Raw genomic sequence first — 17758 nt, 5'->3', positions numbered from 1 at the left:
CACTTCGATGTTGAGTTTGTATTGGTTTTCCTTGTTCTTGTTGGAGAATGGTATTGACTGATCGGAAACCACAAAACCACACCAGCATCACTCACTGCAGTTCTAAACCTGACCCCAGACCCCACATGGCCCCCCACCCTCTGCCTGCCCTCTGCTCTGGCACCTGGGGAGCCACCTGGCCCCCCACACCTGCTCCCCAGACCAACATCCCTTTGGGCCCAGCCCCTTCCCAGCCCACCCTCTGCTGTTGTGCATGGTCACGGCCGCCCTTCCAGGCATTCCTTCACACTGTTGTGACCCTCATGACGAGCTCTCGGCTACCACCCTGGGGGCTCCGCTGTTCGTGAGGTCTTAGGTGACTCAAGATGTGCAGGATGGTGTAAGCACAGTGGTGATCAGAGGGAGGGCCTGAGGGCTGGCTGGCTGCCCGGGCAGGGCCTTCCTCGGGGGCAGGGGTGTCCACAGCCTCCTCTTCTGAGGAGAGGCCATTGGCCTGGGTGGATGAGGAGGTCCGAGGATTTGTCCTGCCTCCTGACTTTTGATCCTCCAGGTCTTTTGTCTTGTCATAGTTCAGCACTTTCCACTGCTGGTTGACAGCCTGCCACCGTTTAAAGATGCGGTACACGGAGGGTCCCTCGTGGATGATGAGACCTGAAGCCGCAGGGAGAAGAAAAAAAAGCCAGGTAAGGAAAGCAAGTCACAGTCTCCCATTATTTATAAATGAAGATAGGTGGGGGGCAAGCTGGATTTGCATAGTTTGATTTGTTCTGCTCAAACCTGCCTTTCGGCTCTGAGCCACATGGTTCCCATCCCTACATTCCTGGGCTCAATGAGTCTTTAGTGAGTGCAGACCACACCAAGGCCACAGAATAGCTGAGCACTTCCATGTGATACCTCTGCCTACTTCTACTCTACCCACCCACATTGTGACTTCACAAAATCCAAATTTGCTGTCTTTGAGGTATAATATAAATATGGGGTGGGACAAAAGTAAGGTTACAGTTTGATAAAAAACACAAACAAACAAACAAAAACACCCTACCTAATAAAAGAGAAACATGCAAATTGACTGCACCTTCACTACACCCAGAAGCCCCGCCCACAACCCAATCAGGGTGAGTATGCAAATTAACCCAAATCAAGATTATGGTTAATTTGCATATCCAGGCCAGAGCAAAGACTGAAGATAGTGTAGAAAGAAGACAAGCATTGCAGAAGGGAGCAAAGCTGGGGAAAAGCAAGCAAGTGGGGTAGGGAGAAGGGAGGGAAGCAGGTGGGGCAGCAACCACAGCAGGAAGCCCTATTGCAGGAATCTTCCTGCAACAGGCCTCTAGTAATACAATAATTAATAAATAATAATACAAAATTAAACTCTGTTTTGAGTACTCACAATTGTAAACTTACTTTTTCCCTACTCTGCATTTTTTCCTCCCTCTATTAGGTACCCATGGCACCCCATACTTAGCTGATGTTGAATGAATCCTATACTTTTAAAGACACCATGAAAAAAAAACCCATGGTCACACCATACCTGCTGAATGATGTCTAAAATTCCACTAACAATCAGGCAAATAAATATTAATTGTGTACCAACTGTGTGCCAAGTACTAGAGATACTGCAGTGAGCGAGACAGAAGGAATCCTGATCTCAGAGCTTACATTCATTCTAGTGGAGAAACACATAACAGTTATGTAAACAAGCCAGTAGGACTATTTCAGATACTGAGAAAATGCTATGAGGAATGTAAAGTAGGGTTAAATAGGCACTGGCTGCAGGTGCTAAAAGGTCTTGTTTAGCAGGGAAGTGGTGGGAGATGATATTTGAATTGAGACCATGCAAAGGCCTAAAGGAGAGCATTCAGTGGTAGGAACTGCAAGTGCAAAGGCTGGGGCTGGAAATGAATGCAAAGGGTCAGAAAAGAGGTCAGTGTGGCCAGGATGCGGTGAATGAGTGGGGAAGTTCAGGGAAATAAGTGTAGAGGCCAATCAATGATAGGGCCTTGTAGGCCATGACAAGGAACTTGAATTTTAACCTGATATAATGGATAACCATTGAAGGGTTTAGTAGGAGGGATAATGTGATCTGATTTGCCCTCCAGAAAGTTCATTCTGGCTCCTATGAAGCAATAAACTAAGGAGGACAAGAGTAGGAGCAGAACACAAGAGAAAATGATGGTGGCCTAGACCAGGGTGATAGCAGTGGAGACAGTGAGAACCATTGGAATCAGGATGTATGCTGGGAGTAGAGCTGACAGGTGTGGTGCGGATCAAGAGAAAAATCTGAACAACTGGAAGGTTTTGGCCTCAGCTGTTAGGAGTGGTGCCATTTATCAAGAGGTGACAAGCACAAGGGTAGGGGATGTGGATTTGAGTGGTGGCGGCAGTGGCTGTATTAGTTTCTTACGACTGTTGTAACAAATGACCACACATTTAGTGGCTAAAATTAACCCAAATATATTCTGCTATAGGTCTGGAGATCAGAAGTCTAAAATCAGTCTTGCTAGGCTGATCTGAAGGTGTCAACAAGGCTGGTTCTTTCTGGTGGCTTTGAGTGCAGAATCCATGTCCATGCCTTTTTCAGCATCTAGAAGTCACCTTGCTTCCTCCTTGCATCAGTCCACCTCTGTTCCATTGTCACATCTCCTACTATTCCTTTGTTTTCAAGCCTCCCTCTGCCTTCCTCTCATAAGAACACTGATTCCTATATTGGGCTCACCTGAATCATCAGGATAATTGCCCCATGTCAAGATTCTTAATAAACACATCTGCAGAATCCCTTTTATCATAATAAGGCAATATTAATAGGTCCTGGGGATTATGACCTGTATGTCTTTGGGGGCCATTAGATAGCCACAGTGATGGTTATACTAGTATTTTATTCATGGTACATTTAAAATATCTGATGGAAATCTCACTGGAAGGAACAGCATGGAAGTTGAACATATAAGTCTGAAGCTTAGGGAGGGGTCTGGCCAGGAGATAGCAGTCATCAGTGCAGAGGTAGAAGGTGAAGCCTTAGGAATGGCCCAGATCTTCTGAGGAGAGATGGTAAACAAGTGAAGAGAGCCAATGACAGAGGCTCTCTGTGGCTTCTGATGTATAGAGGTTTGGTGGTGATTTGGTGGAGGTGAAATCAGCAAAGGAGGCTCTGAATGAGCAATAAGTGTAGAAGCAAGACCAGCAAGTAGAGACCCAGATGTCTAGAGAAATATATATTTAAGGAAAGAGAGTGTGATAACTCTTGAAAATGTTGTTGAGAGGTCAGTGAAATGAGGAGTGACCAGTGGCTTGGTGGGCATCTTGAAGGTAAGATGATAGAAGTGAAAGTGCATCTTTTTCATCCATGAAGTCATCAGTTAAGGGGGAAGGAATAAGGAAGAAAGTGCTGACCATTTGTGGAGAAATAGAAAGTGAGAAATAGTTATCTTGGAAAGTGGGAGAGTGAGTTTACAAGGGAGATGTGGCAGAGTTATCTGATGGTGTTGGGTGCCCATTTGAAATTTGTGGCCATAAGTTTGAAATGAGTCTAGTCATTGGTTATGTGATTTTTTTTTCCTACACCTTCAACTGCTTGCTAGGAGCATTTGTGGAATAAGAAGAAAGCTGGATGTAATCAGTGTTGACTATTTCTCCAGGAAAGTAAGGCAGGTGAGGAGGTGAAAATTCTGGATGTTTGCAATGGAGTAGTTATTACCCTGGATAGGAGAGAAGCGAAGACACAAAATTGTATACTTAACTAGTGCTCTAAGACAGATTTTATATACAGAGCACTAAGTTAGGTATGCAATTTTACCTATATGTTCCCAAAAATTCTAGTTTAGCACTTCTTAGTTGGGATTCAGAAATCTGTGTTTTAACAACTCCACCAGGTGATTCTCATCATGAGAGAAGGTTGGGAAACACTGGTCTAGACCATTTGAGTGGGGCTGAGGTGAGTGGGAGGAAAATTATTTTGAAGTAATGAAAAGTTGGACATATTTTCTGCATCTCAGTGCTATCAGATCAAATGTCCTCTTTTTATAACAAATATATTTTAATATCCCCTTTTTAATCCTGAAATGAGGTTCATGAGATAAGTCACTATGGTTGAGATATATATATATATATATATATATATAAACACACACACACACACAAATAAAGGGAGGGAGCAAACAAATGGGAAATCATTTATCATTTATAACAAGACTATATAAATTTAAATATAAATGCTGATTTTCTACATTTGAAAACCTCTGGGCACAACTACATTTGAAAACCTCATATGTTTCCAAAATTCCCACTAGGAGATGGTACCGCCTCTGCTGAGAACCACTGATCTATAAAGATTCTTAAGTCAAGACTGGTGGGAGGGAGTGTATGAGTCAGGTCCATCAAGGAATGTGAGTAGGCAGTCAGCAGCCAACATCAAGAAGGGGATCCCACCTCCAGACCTCACAGAATACTGCATGATAGGAAAAGCAGCCACCACTTGAGACAGTCATGCAAGAAATAATGTCTTCAGGAGACAGTTATGTTGCAATAAGGGAAGATGAAAGTTATACTCAGAGAAGGGCTGCCAATGATGGACCATGAGGTCCAGAGGGCACAATAGAAGGGCTGGGAAGATGGGACCGGTTAAGGTGGGAGCAAAACAGGAAAGGGATGATGGTCCATATTGTGAGGGTGGTCTTGGAGGTTGGGACCTGTGATGGTGAGTGAGGGATGATGATGATTAGGGATGAGGTGCAATGGAAATTACAGCAATTGTAAATCTAGAGGTGGCTGCTCTGGCCCCTGCGGTTAAGCACTTACACACAAGAGCAAACAGTACTGAGTCACTCCAGCCTCCTGATGTGAAGAAAAGAGACTGGAGGAGCACACCTCAAAGCCTCTCCAACCTCCAACACACTGTGATCTTAGGAGGCAAGCCTGCTACCCACTGTCACTCTTGTCTCCAGGTTCCAATGACTCCTGCTTTTGCACTTTGTATAACAGGTCTTCAAGGGTTCACTGAAGGAGAGACAGTCTCTGTAGCCCAGTAGATCCTACTGTGTTGAGTATGTACACCTTTGAGGATCTCATGGAAGCTAAGGACCATCTTCCTGGAAAAAGAAAAACCAAACACACAAACTGTCCTTGTAATTTTAGGGAGTTCATAAATCTTCAGTAGACCACTGTGGACCCCTCGATCAGCCTGCCTGATTCTGGACTGGAGGCTTGCTCTTTACCCAGAGCCTTGCTCTCATTCTCTCCCAATGTGCCAACTCTCATCACTTCTTTCAACCTTTTGAATACATGCCTTTGCACCCTTCATTTGTTCATTTACTCCACAAGCCTTGTTTGAACACTGTTATGCTCTTTCCCTTCGATCATAAGCCCCTGAGGACAGGAGGTACAGTTGAGGCTTGGGCAGCTAACAGTTTCAGGAGACTAAAAAGCCTCGATGATGATGGAGGACACAGGGGCCTCTGGGAGAGAGAAGCAGGATCTTTTGAAGCCCTAAACTAACTATTTCCAGTAAGAGCCACTACAGTTGATTCCTAATTAGCTTCCTGATCAGACAGTTTTCCCTGATTTAATAGGGTGGCTTAAATTTTTGGTCTGAATGCTGCCTTCTAATTATCTAACTGTCTAGTGTTCAGGAAGTAATTAAACCATTTTAATGGATAGGGGAGGAGGTGCACCTGTTTTGTAGATAATGCTTGTTTGGCAAAAGTTGGAAGAGCACTCCCTAACACTCCCTCTGCACTTCCTGCTCTACAAACTACTTATTGGTTCCAGGGAGAGCAGAATTTTTTAAGATGGGGAAAGATGAGAGAGAGAGAGAGAGAGAGAGAGAGAGAGAGAGAGAGAGAGAGAGAGAGAGAGAGAGAGAGAGAGGGGGAGAGAGACTGGAATTAGAATAGAAAGAAAGAAGGTGATTGGTGAAGGGAGGCAGAGAAGGAGCAGGAAAAAATGGAAAATTAGAGAGTATGGTAATATTCAAAACCCAGTAAGTTTTGGTTGTGTCCTTTTTGTGGGTTTTCTATGTAATTTAATGGTTACCTGGTAACCACCTACAATGTACCTTTGGGCTATATTTGTGGGATATCCAGTTCCAGAAGAAGCATTGCTGCCTTTGTCTTTCTAACATCTCTCTGCCTTTCTGGCCTCTTCTTCCTCACAAAACTGTAGGCTCCATAGGTTGTCAGGACCTTTCATTTGTCATCATAGCTCCCCCTGACCTCCAGCTTAAATGGTCCTTTGCTCAGCGAGGCCCATGAGGGGAAGGTGGCCATTGTGAGTGGATGGCTCCCATGCCCCTAGTTCACCCCAGCAGTGACAGGGAGTTCTTCTGGACATGGTGTCCCCATCCTCCCTTGCTGAACCTTGGCCATTGGCTCTTGTGTCCACAGCAGTGAGATTGGTATTTGAGTACCGATTACATGCTTCTATGAGCACTTGGTCCCCATCATGCATGGAGTTAAGGCCAATGCTAACAGAGAAGTCTGTAGATAAGCCTATGGTTCTCTCTCTAATGCTAGAATCCTCCTCCCTACCCCCATCTTCTGCTGGTGTCCTCATAAGATGACATAAAAGTTGCAGACAACTCTCCAGCAGTGCTTCTCAAACTTTGGCATACACAACAATCAACCGGGGAGCTTGTAAAATACAGACCCTCAGGCCCAGCCCCAGAGAGTCTGACTCAGTAGGTGTGGGGTGAGGCCTAAGAATTTGCATTTCCAAGCAGCTCCCGGGCAGTGCTGGTGCTGCCTGTGTGTGGACAGCACTGCCTGTGACATGGTTCTTATCCTGGCCCACTACCTCATGGAAGGTTCAACTTTTTAAACAAAAAAAGATAACTATAAGTAACCTAAAAAATACTTCCAGATGTGACAGACATAAAAATGCCAGACTACTGGAGAAACAGATTATTCCTCTCCTAGACCCAAAGACCTTTGGGATCCACAATTTAAAGTCAACTTACCAATGGGCATGCATTGGACATTCAGAGCACTGTCACTTTACTGGCCTGTGGCTTTAGGAATTACTTTTCTTCCGAGTAAATTGGGGCTGGTGCCTTTTCCTTATAGGGTTGTTATGAGATTAAACATGGTAATGAGTCCTTCATGCTGATGCCTGGCACAGTGTGGGACACCCATTTAACACTCAATGCTATGTGATGTTGGTTGTTGTGGGGCCAGGAGAGATCACGGGATAGAAAGTGCCCACTCGTATCTCTTCCTCCTTCTTTGCCAGCCCCATCCCCAAACAGAAGCACATGTCCTTCCATCTTCTAACTGTCCTTCCTGAGCCTCCGTGTGAGTCATTGTTTATCGATGAGTAACATGCTGGAACTGAAAGCAGCTCTAGAGACCAACCAGCTCCACTTCATATACCTTGGTTGCAGGCTCCTCCCGGGCCCTGGCCCTGGCCAGGGCTCTTGCAGGAGGCAACCAATCGATGTGTTTCTCGAAGTAAAGACGAGCCTTCGCACCTGCATCTCCTCTCCCACTGACTCCACAGAAGTGGAGACAAGCTGTCACACCTGCATCTTCTCTTCCACAGCTGAGAGCCTTAGTAGTCACCTAGAGGGATGCTCCCCTCCCCCTGCAGAATTACAGGCAATTATGAGGCAAGACACCTCGGAGGCCCCACCGTTGTCAAACACTCACCTTCCAGATGCTACCCCTCAAGGGGCTAGCCCTGTCAGGACCTCCACCAAAGAACTTACAAGGCAAGTGTGGGAAAGAAATCAATATAGCCAGCTATCTGGGGTGGGTTCAGAAGCTGCTGCCAGGATAGGTCTCACTGCAATGCCACTTGCCCAATATTCACCAGAGACACAGCTTTGCGCTTCTCACAAGTAGCCAGGCTGCACTTCTCGGGGCCTCCCTGAGGAACTGGTGAGATGTGGGTGCAGGGGCCCCATTTGGGCAGGCTCACCTTGACTTGAATGCTTTGAGTTTTGGTTTGATGAATGCTTTGAGTCATCTGACTCTTTCAACAAAGACTCAAAGGAGAGAGGATGTTGAAAACACTCAGTGAGGGCAAATGCAAAGCCACCTTCTGTTTCCATCTCTCAGTGCCTGGGGGGATTGTCCCTTGGAAGTAGCTTCTGAAAGAATTCCCTTCTGAGCAGGGCCCTGCTGGGCCAGCTGACCTTGGTCAAGCTGTACAGAACTTTTCTCAATGCATCAGCATGAGAACATTCTAGGCACTCATACCCAGGTCACTGCAGAGGCCTGTGAGAAGAACTGTTGGAAAATCTTTGGGTGCTGAGGCTCTTTGATGTGACATAAGCTTAATTCTGTAGGACTGAGTAGGAAAGAGAAGTATCCTGGAGCCCCAAATTGAGATGCCCATCCCTGGAAGTGTGTGTGAATTATGCCCTATGATACTGTGGATTTTTTCTGTGGGGTTTCTTTATGAGGAGCAGAGCTCTCACCATCTGGACACATACAGACAGAATTGCATTTCTCCGCCATTCTGGATGGTTATCATGAAGGTGTTGGTGATGATGGTGATTGATGGTGATGACAGCCAATATTTATTGAATGCTTACTGTGTCTGTCACTCTAAAATAGCTTTGCAAATACAGTATACTTTTCATAGAAACCCTGTGAAGTTGGTAATATAATCTCTACTTTACAGAAGAGGAAAGTGAGCTCAGAGAGGATAGATGTCTTGTCCTAAGACACACGGCTTATATAAAGTAGGACATAAACCTAGGTTTATCTGAAGCAGAATAGTGCCGTGTGTCTGGACTGCTTCATTCTCTGTGCTCAAGGTCAAGTACTCCCTCCAGAGAGAATGCTTCTATGGAGAAGATAATTTTTTTGAAATTATATATGTGTATGCATATATAATTTCTATTTGAAATCATAATAAAATGTGCTTTAATATATGTGTCACATTGTTAAAACAGAGTAGTTAAGAATGTGGGATTTGTAATCAGATGAAACTGAGTTTTAGTTGTATGACCTTGGGTGATTTACCTCTTAAGAAAATGGGCATTATGCCCTAGCCTCCACTCAGTGGATAGAGCATTGGCCTGTGGAACAAAGGGTCCCAGGTTTGATTCTGGTCAAGGGCACATACCTTGGTTGCAGGCTCCTCCCCAGCCCTGGCCCTGGCCAGGACTCTTGCAGGAGGCAACCAATCAATGTGTTTCTCTCATTGATATTTCTCTTTATCTTTCCCTCTCTCTTCCACTTTCTCTAAAAATCAATGGAAAAATATCCTCAGGTGATAATTTAAAAAAAGAAGAAGAAAGAAATGGGCATTATAATAGTAACTACATCACAGGATTGTAGGGAACAAACAAGATGATGCATATAAAGCACTCTTCACAGTGCTTGGTATATAATCAGCAATAAATACTAGTTATTCTTTTATTATCAGTATTATTAAATAAGTATCACATAACTTCATTTTAAAAGAATTACCGTAAAGTTACAAAAGTAGTTTATTTATACAAACATGGCCAAGGTTAAGCAATGCGTGTTGAGAGGAAAAGTATGTGAGTGTCCCTTATCTGTGTTCTCTCTTATTTTCCATTAGCTGGAGATAAGAGTCAAAAGCCCTGTGAGACTGTGGAGCCACAAAATGGAAGGGGCCTGGGTCCCTGAACTGCTGTGTAGTGGATAACCTCCCACTGATCAGGAACTTCTATTGCATTAAACCACTGAAATTTGGTGGCTTATTTTTTAAGCAGGAGATACCCTAATTAAAATCACTCCAATACTAGGTTAGAGGCCACATGAGAAAAGCAGATTAGGGCATGTTTTCATGTGGTCTCCAAAATGTATTAGCTGGCTTGAGCACCCACCGTATTTATCAGATTGGGCTATTTCTAGTCACAAACCTCTGGCAGCAAAGAGACATGCCACTCTGAGTCTGTTCCAAAGACTGTGCTGCAGGCACTGAAGACAGCTCTCCAGAGGTGTTCCTAAAATATTCCGAGCTAGTCAGCACAACTGGATTAAGTGAATTACCTCCCAAGGGGTCTCCTTTGAGAGGGACAGTGCTTACTTGGTGTGTTTGCTTCTAAATCAGTCATCTTCGTCCTCCAAGCATCCCAAAGCTCAGCTATGGGGAGAGGTGGTCACACATGGGAAGCCGTGAGGGGTGAGGGAGGGCATGCGTGAGATATGAGTTAATAGTAAACTCAGAAAATTGGACAAGTCACATGCAGATAATGAAACATAGACTGAGCCTCACTTGCTGGTCTATATGGTTGATGCCTATGGGTTGTTTGTCCTCCAAGCCATTAGTGAGACTCCCCCCAGACACAGTTGTCAACCTCTGAGAATTATGATATCTTCTCACAATGGACATAACTTCAAAATCCTAGGATGTCAGACCCAGAAGGACCTTGGAGGTTATCAGATTCAACCCTCTTATTTTACAGATGAGTTGACTGAGTTGTAGAAAAAGGAAGTAACTAGGTCATAGAGGTAAGTAGTGGCCAATTTGTTTTCAGACCTAGATCTTTTCTTTCCTAGTCTCTTCTATTGCATCAGGCTGCCTCCTGCATATTTTCAAAATTTTCTAACCAGGGAATTAAAAGGTTTTACAGGCAAATCATTTCTAGCCCAAAGGAGGGAAGAAAGGAAGGAGTCTTTGTGGCCTACATGTATTTTAAGTTAATATTAATTAAAATTAAATTTGAAATTTTTTTTAATAATTCTGCTGCCACCACCCTCTGCCCATTTGCTACAAATGAGGATTTGAATTCCTATATTTTAGAGGGCAGGTACCAGGTATCTCTAAATCAAAGGAAAAAGCCTAAATAGACAGCACACAGAGAAAACTTTAACAAAAATTTTTAAAATAATTTTGTTAATAGCCATATTCTGCTGTCTTAAAGATTTGGAACAAGCTCAGAAATGTTGCTCTCCTTCCTTCTCCTTGACCCTGGCCCACCCATAAGTAAGAAAGAAACATGGTAAGGATGAGGTCCTTGTGTTTGCAAAGTTGACACTTTGATGGCCAATCTCTTGGGTCTCTGAAGTGAAGGAAAAAAAAATGTGTTTGGTGCCAAAGACCTTAATTAATTTGCTCTTGTTAAATTCTAATAACTTGACCCACTGGAGCAGAGAACGCCCCATTTGTTTTCTGGGAGGCTCTGTCAGCTTCCCTGCTGGGGCAGACAGTGTCATTAGAGATGACAGAAGAGAGGCCGGTGGAGCGAGGACATTCAGTGTAATCAGATCTTCTCATTGAGGGGACACGCATGAGGGGACCCAAGACCTTCCCAAAGAAGCACTGCTCCACATCACAGCAGACTCTCAATTATGTGAGGACACAGGGTCAGGTTCTCTAGGCAGTGACTTGATTCAGCAAACCTTTATTGAGTGCCTATGAGTGGAACCTACTCTGATCAGGCGCCTTCTATTATAGTCTGGCCACTGACAACTCAGGGGTGCCTTCTCCTTACATACACTATCTTCTCCAGTCCTCTCAGCAACTCTGAAGATGGTGGTATTATTCTATTGCACAGGAAAGGAAAGGGAAACAGAGACTTCTGTGGGGACCCTGGAAACTATGCCATGGTAGGTCCTACACCCACTATTGTGAATCTTATTTCCTTCCTGAGCTATTATTTGGGGCCAAGAGATTAGATCTCAACAAGGAAATGGTTGTCCTGCAAGGACTCACTGCAGAGGTAAGCCAGACCTGCCTTGTGGAGGCCATAGTTCCCGACCTACTTTCCTCTAAATGAATCTGGTGCCAGGGTGCTCACTAGTACTTCTGTGGGTCTGAATATCTAGTGGAGCCTGGAAATTAAGAACCTCTGGTAGATGTTGCAGGTCTTCACCTGCTTCTTGCTTCCAGAGAGCCCCTCAAAAGCTGATACTCTGTAATCACTTATGCAGTGCTGAGTGTTTTTCCTCAACTGGCCAGCACACTGCAGAGCGGGAGAAGTGACACGTACTTGAATTTTATCCTCAAAACCACTATCACTACTGATCATCATCACCATCATCAAAATCACCATCGTCACAGCCACCATAAGAATTATGCATTTCAATTACTGCCCATCACCTCCCTCTTTCTTCTGCAGGTCACATATTACTTCCTTTTTGATTTTGCCTCCCAGCATTTTCTCCCGTGGACAGCCGCTCCTAGAAAAACACTGAACGGCCCTGCCAGCGTGGCTCAGTGGTTGAGGGTCAACCTATGAACCAGGAGGTCATGGTTTGATTCCTGGTCAGGGCACCTGCCCTGGTTGTGGGCTCAATCCCCAGTAGGGGGCATGCAGTAGGCAGCTGACCAATGATTCTCTCCCATCATTGATGTTTCTATCCCTCTTTTCCTCTCCCTTCCTCTCTGAAATTAATAAAAATATATATATTTTTAAAAAAAGCAAAACACAATGGAGAGTCCAACTCAGTCTAAGACAAATCCTTCAGTCTCAAAGTTTTACTGTCTGAAAAAATGGGAAAGCCAAAACCAGTTTGGCTCAGTGGATAGAGTGACCACCTGTGGACTGAAAGGTCCCAGGTTCGTTTCCGGTCAAGGGCATGTACCTCGTTTGTGGGCACATCCCCAGTGTGTGCAAGAGGCAGCTGATCGATGTCTCTCTCTCATCGATGTTTCTAACTCTCTGTCCCTCTCTCTTCCTCTGTGGAAAATCAATAAAATATATTTTAAAAATAAAAAAAAATTTAAAAATGGGAAAAATAATCCTTGCCCTGCAGGACATGCTCTGACACTGTTAGCTCTAGTATAGTCAACAAAATGATAGAATAGCCTCTGATCAGGAGAGACCAGAGACCAGGTAGACCAGAGTAGGGGTGTTGAGTGGCTCAGAGCCACAGGGAGCAGGGCAGGCCTGTTACTGAGGGCTCTTCCTGTAAGTGGACACAGGTGTATCAAAGTGGCGGGTGGCACCTGCAGGTATCCCATAAGTGACCCCTGTGACTCCTCTACCTGATGTGAGAGGGCTAATAGAAGGAACTTGAGTTCCACTCCCAGGTGAGCATCCTTGAGCAGGTCACTTCCCTTCTCTGGGCCCAGCTCTCTCAACTGCCAGACAAGGGAGTCGTGCTGGTCAATTGTAAAATCTCCTCTCTGTCCAATTATCTCAATCGTCAGACCTATGGAGCTCTGAGTGGTAAGTGGTATTTATGCTCCCCTCTCTCACCCACACTCCCACTGGGGAAGGAGAAGTATATTTCCCTGCCCCACTACCTCTTTGATGGAAGGCTTGTTAGTGACTTGCATTGGCCAATGTCTGTGGGCAAAAGGAGCAATGTACCAGCACTGAGCAGAAGCTTTGAGAAGCATTGCATGTGTCGACCAGTCCTCCTGTGCTCCTGCACTTGGCTAGGAGAATACACTCTTGTAGTCCCTGCTCCATTAGCCTGGGCCCAGCAGGAAGAGACGGCTCAGAGCAGGCCGAAAGCCAATGCACAGTCAGAAGCTAAGCCCAGCCAAGTCCAGCAGAGCCGCAGCCATCTTGTAGTCCCATGAATGGAAAATAAATGCTTGCAGTTGTAAGGCTCTGCAATTTTGGAGTTGTTTGTTACTGCAGCCCAAGCTGACTAATACACCACGTGACAGGAAAGTATGTCTCATAGAAGCTCAAATCAACGACAGATCAAAAACCTGCCTAAAGGAGAATGAAGGGCAGCTGGAGGGGCCTCTACAGGAAGGCCCCTCCATGCCAGAGCCCCACACCTCCATATGGAGACACAACTGGTTTTTGGCATCAACAAGGCCAGGCCTCAGCAGGAGTAGGAAGGGAATTTTGTGCAAGAGGGAACTAAATTAGAATGCCTCGAGTCATATTCCTCCCATTAATGTTCCTCTTTCTTCCACTGCCCTCCAAACCCGGGCAGTCTGCTTATTTCAATGCCTACATGTCATAATTAACAGTCTCTTGAACTAGGGGTTGATGTGTTGGTTTCACTAGCACAGAGAGGCAGCAAGATGCTTAGACAAGTTTACAAGTTCTGGCATCATTAGTCGCTGTCGCTGGCTATTGTCATTAGTATGCAAGTGTCCAACCTCTCTGGTTCTAATATTAAAGGATTCCAGAGAAACTCACATTAATATAATCCCATCCAAATTCTAGTTAATAGATGTTTTTCTGCCAAAAAAAAAGCCTTGTAGCATTTTTATATAATTCATAAGCAAATGCCCAGGGAAGACAGCTGTGGCACTCTGATGCTGTGAGCGCTATGGCCTAGGGGAATTCTGAGAGTTCCGGGTTGTGATGTGCAGGCTTCCCATCACTCAGAAAACCAGTACCACTCCCCACTCTTCAGTCACTTGGATGAAGACTTCAGAGTTGACAGCCTATGTCATTTGTTGGGGGAAAGACCCAGCCCTCCACCAACCAACCTAACAGGAGGTTGGAGAGGGGAACATGGATTTGGGAATGGGATAAGAAGGAACTCAAGTGGTGGCTTTCCAACTTTTTTCTAAAATACTGATGCCTTTTAAACAGAATCATACCTGAAATGGAAACATGTAAATAGATAAAAGAGCAGAAGCTCAGGGTGACACAGGGGTGAAGAGTCAGAGCCTGTCAGGGCAGCACTCCATGCCCCTCATGAAGGCGGCTCCTGAAGCTGGGTGTGGAAGCCCAGGGCTACACACAGTGTGAAAATAATTAGACTAGAGAAATCTTGGGCATTGGAATCGGCTTATGGAAAGCTGGGGAAAGAAGGCAGGCATCTTCAATACTGATTCTGGGCATTTTGCTGTGAAGAGAATGAAACTAAATGTGCAGGCAGCCCTCGTCTGGTTTGGCAGCCAGGGGTACACAACAGAGAAGAGGCTTTCTTCAGCCAGCCAGATGCAGATAGGCTGACCAACAGACTTTTCACAAATCTTCATAGTGGCAAGCCTCCTTATCTATCTTCAACCAGGTAAGACAGATATGCTTGGAAATATTTAGATCTTCCTTCTCTTCCCTGCTTCCCACTCACCTCCCAAATTTAAGCCACAAGCCCCTCCTGAGCTCACAGGTTTCAAGGCTGCCACCTTCTCTGCTTTGACCTCCCAGAGGGTGTGGTTTTGAGGGGTTTGTCTAACTCACCATCATTTGGCTTCCCACTTCCCATGGAGACAGGCCCCAACTCACCGATGCACACCACATCCATGAACCCATACATCCCATAGCAGATCTGGAAGAGGAGGTCTTGGCGCTGCCATTTTGCCGAGGGACTGAAGGTTGACCAGATGAGCCAAGAGATACTGGCGATGAGGAAGAGGGAACCCAGGATGGCGGCTGCAATCTGCACCTTCTCGATGACTGTCAGAGAGATGGCCTGCCACTGTGGGGAGGGGAGTGAATGGTCATTAGGTTAGCTGTTGCTCAGATACCCTCATCCCATTCCCATCCCTCTTCCTTTTGTCACCCCCAAACTCTTACCACTGGTTTAGGATTTAAACCAGGGCTTTCCACTAGTGATACAATGGATATTCTTGCAAGTTTTTTAGTTTTACGTTGTACTTTTGTAGGAAGAAACCTATATCACACCAAATGATTAAAAGTCATTGTAGGTAGGGGTGGGGTTCTGGGCAGACATGGCTGCAAAGGAAGGTTGATTATGACACAGACAGAAAAATGGGGAGGCAGGAGTAAAAATGCAGAGCTGATGTGGGTGGCGTTCAGGGCCCAGAATATTCTTTTCAAAGCAACACTGTTTCCTTTCACACTATTAGTTGCTGAGAGGACACAGACCTTTTTAACTTTTCTACAACACCTGGTATGCCATTTAATATGCATGCTGAAGATTACCAATTCAACAGACTAGGAGAGGGCCCAGGATGTGGAGGAGAGATAAGAAAAACAATATAATCTACTGACTATATATGAACACTAAAGTTTCATTTTTTTAAACAGAAAAAGCATTATACTAATAGCAATATTGACACATGGGTTGAAGGCTAAGGTATGGGTGAGTTTCAGCTCTGAGATTCTGCTATTCTATGACAATCTAGGTAGCAGAGGCCTGAATGAGCCTGGAGTTGGATTTTAGTTTGGGATTTATTCAGGCTGTCACTCAGCAAACTTGCGCTGAGTATTCTCTATGTGCCAGCTACTCTTCTAGGAACTAGAGACAATGTGGTAAGCAAGAACACACAAAATGTCAGCTCTCATAGAGCTTACATTCTAGAAAGCACAGACAACCTAATCATTTCTTATAAAAGTAATTTATCAGGAGTAAGAAAGGGAGGTCCACGGGACTGTGGAAGTCTATAAATGGGGATTTGACCTCCCAGGAGAAGTGCTGCTTGAATTGAGTAGGAATTAACTAGAGAAAGAGAGGGGAGGGGGCCCTGAGAGTATGAAAATCTGGAAGAAGACCAGGGTAAGTGGAGCGAAGAGAGTGGAGAGGTTGTGGGGTGAGATACTGGAAATACAAGAAGGGAAGACCATGTGGAATCTTGAAGGAAATGCGCAGATGTTTGACTTTGTCCTAAGAGTAAATGGGATGCTTTTGAACAGTTTTAAGCAGGGAAGTTGGACAATTTTACAAGGATCAGGCTTAGGAAGGGGGAAGGAAAGACAATCTCCTGATCATAGGAAGTTGCATAACATCTTGCAGAGAAGATCCCCTAGGGCATTTCGGCCTGGACAGGAGGGAAGGCAGGGTACCCTCTACCTGCCAACAGTGGGGGCTCACTCTGCGTTCAATGGCCGGGATGGGGGCACTGACTCTGGGTCCAGCCTGGACTGACCAATGGCCCCTGAGGAAGTGTAACCATTAGAAAACATGTCGCTTGCTAATCTGGATGTAGGACATCCACTTTTACATTTAATTATCCCATTACATGTCATTGGATCTTTAAATTTTCCACTGCTTCCTCCCGCCCAGGGTTACACATAACAAGGGAATTTTCCAGAAGTCTGTAACCTGAACCTACACAACAAATGCTTTTTCCAGGGCCTGTCCCACTATCTGTGAAGAGGGTTCTTGACTGGGCTTTTTTGTTTCTATCATCAAGTCATCAATAACCTCCACCTTCTCCTGCTCCAGATTTAAAAAATCCCAAAACCAAAGGCACGAAAAAGTTCCCTTGATTCCTAAAGCTCTTTCTGACCAGCCCCCAAGCCACCTGTGGAAACTAAGCAGAGCCCCAACTACAGTCTGAAGCATGAAGAAGGAGTGGGATCAGGGCCATCGTCACAGCTGCCCTCCTGTATGTTCCATGTGAAGCTCCCCAAGAGGTGTAGGAGCAGAAGCGCAAGGAGAAAACAGAGAACAAGTGACTAAGGTCTCAAAGAGGCTGGGGGTGGGGGTGGGGGGGTGTTCAAGCGGCTCCAGGCTCTGCCGCCTCCAGACCCAGAGCAAAATTATGAATGCAAGATTCTCAAGCACCACCTGTTTTGCAACATAGGGGATGCACATGGGGCACTGAGTCTGGGCAGGTGACCCAGTTCCAGCCGAGCTCTGCCCCGACTTGGCAGAGAGTGACCTAGGAGAAGCCAATATGTCATAAAGACTCTCAAGTTGCCCTTTTGTAAAAGTAGAAATAATCAGTCCTACTTCCTAGAATGTTATGAAGGTTAAATGAAATCACTTTCTGTGCTTCTTCATATGTTTCAGCAAAAATATAGTTATGCACATTGAGGTAAGGGCTGCCTAAAGGTAAACCTACTCAGCAAACTCAGTGCTGTGCACTACAGGGGAGAGGTTAAGGGCCAGACTCAGAAGTTAGACCCCTTGGATACAACCCTGCTCCACCAGGGTGTCCCTGGGCAGATTGCTGACCCCTCTGTGCCTCCCCGGTCTCATCTGTAAATTGGGAATAATAACAGCACCCACTGCAT

General features: G+C 45.2%; 1 protein-coding gene across 1 annotated transcript in view; it reads right to left on the bottom strand.

The window, feature by feature from the left end:
• Nucleotides 1-229: 229 nt before the first annotated feature.
• MARCHF4 (membrane associated ring-CH-type finger 4) overlaps nt 230-17758 on the bottom strand; it is a 66697-nt gene continuing 49168 nt past the window's right edge. Inside the window, exons 3-4 of the mRNA XM_036421194.1 lie at nt 15062-15254; nt 230-651 (exon numbers count right to left, since the gene is read on the bottom strand). Of these exons, the coding sequence (XP_036277087.1) occupies nt 284-651; nt 15062-15254 (561 nt within the window). The 3' untranslated portion in view covers nt 230-283. The remainder of the gene's footprint in view (nt 652-15061; nt 15255-17758) is intronic.

Source organism: Pipistrellus kuhlii, unplaced genomic scaffold, assembly GCF_014108245.1.
Source record: "Pipistrellus kuhlii isolate mPipKuh1 unplaced genomic scaffold, mPipKuh1.p scaffold_m20_p_7, whole genome shotgun sequence".
Lineage (NCBI taxonomy): Eukaryota > Metazoa > Chordata > Mammalia > Chiroptera > Vespertilionidae > Pipistrellus > Pipistrellus kuhlii.
Note: the sequence above shows the minus strand (reverse complement) of the source record. Positions and strands in the feature narration are given on the sequence as shown.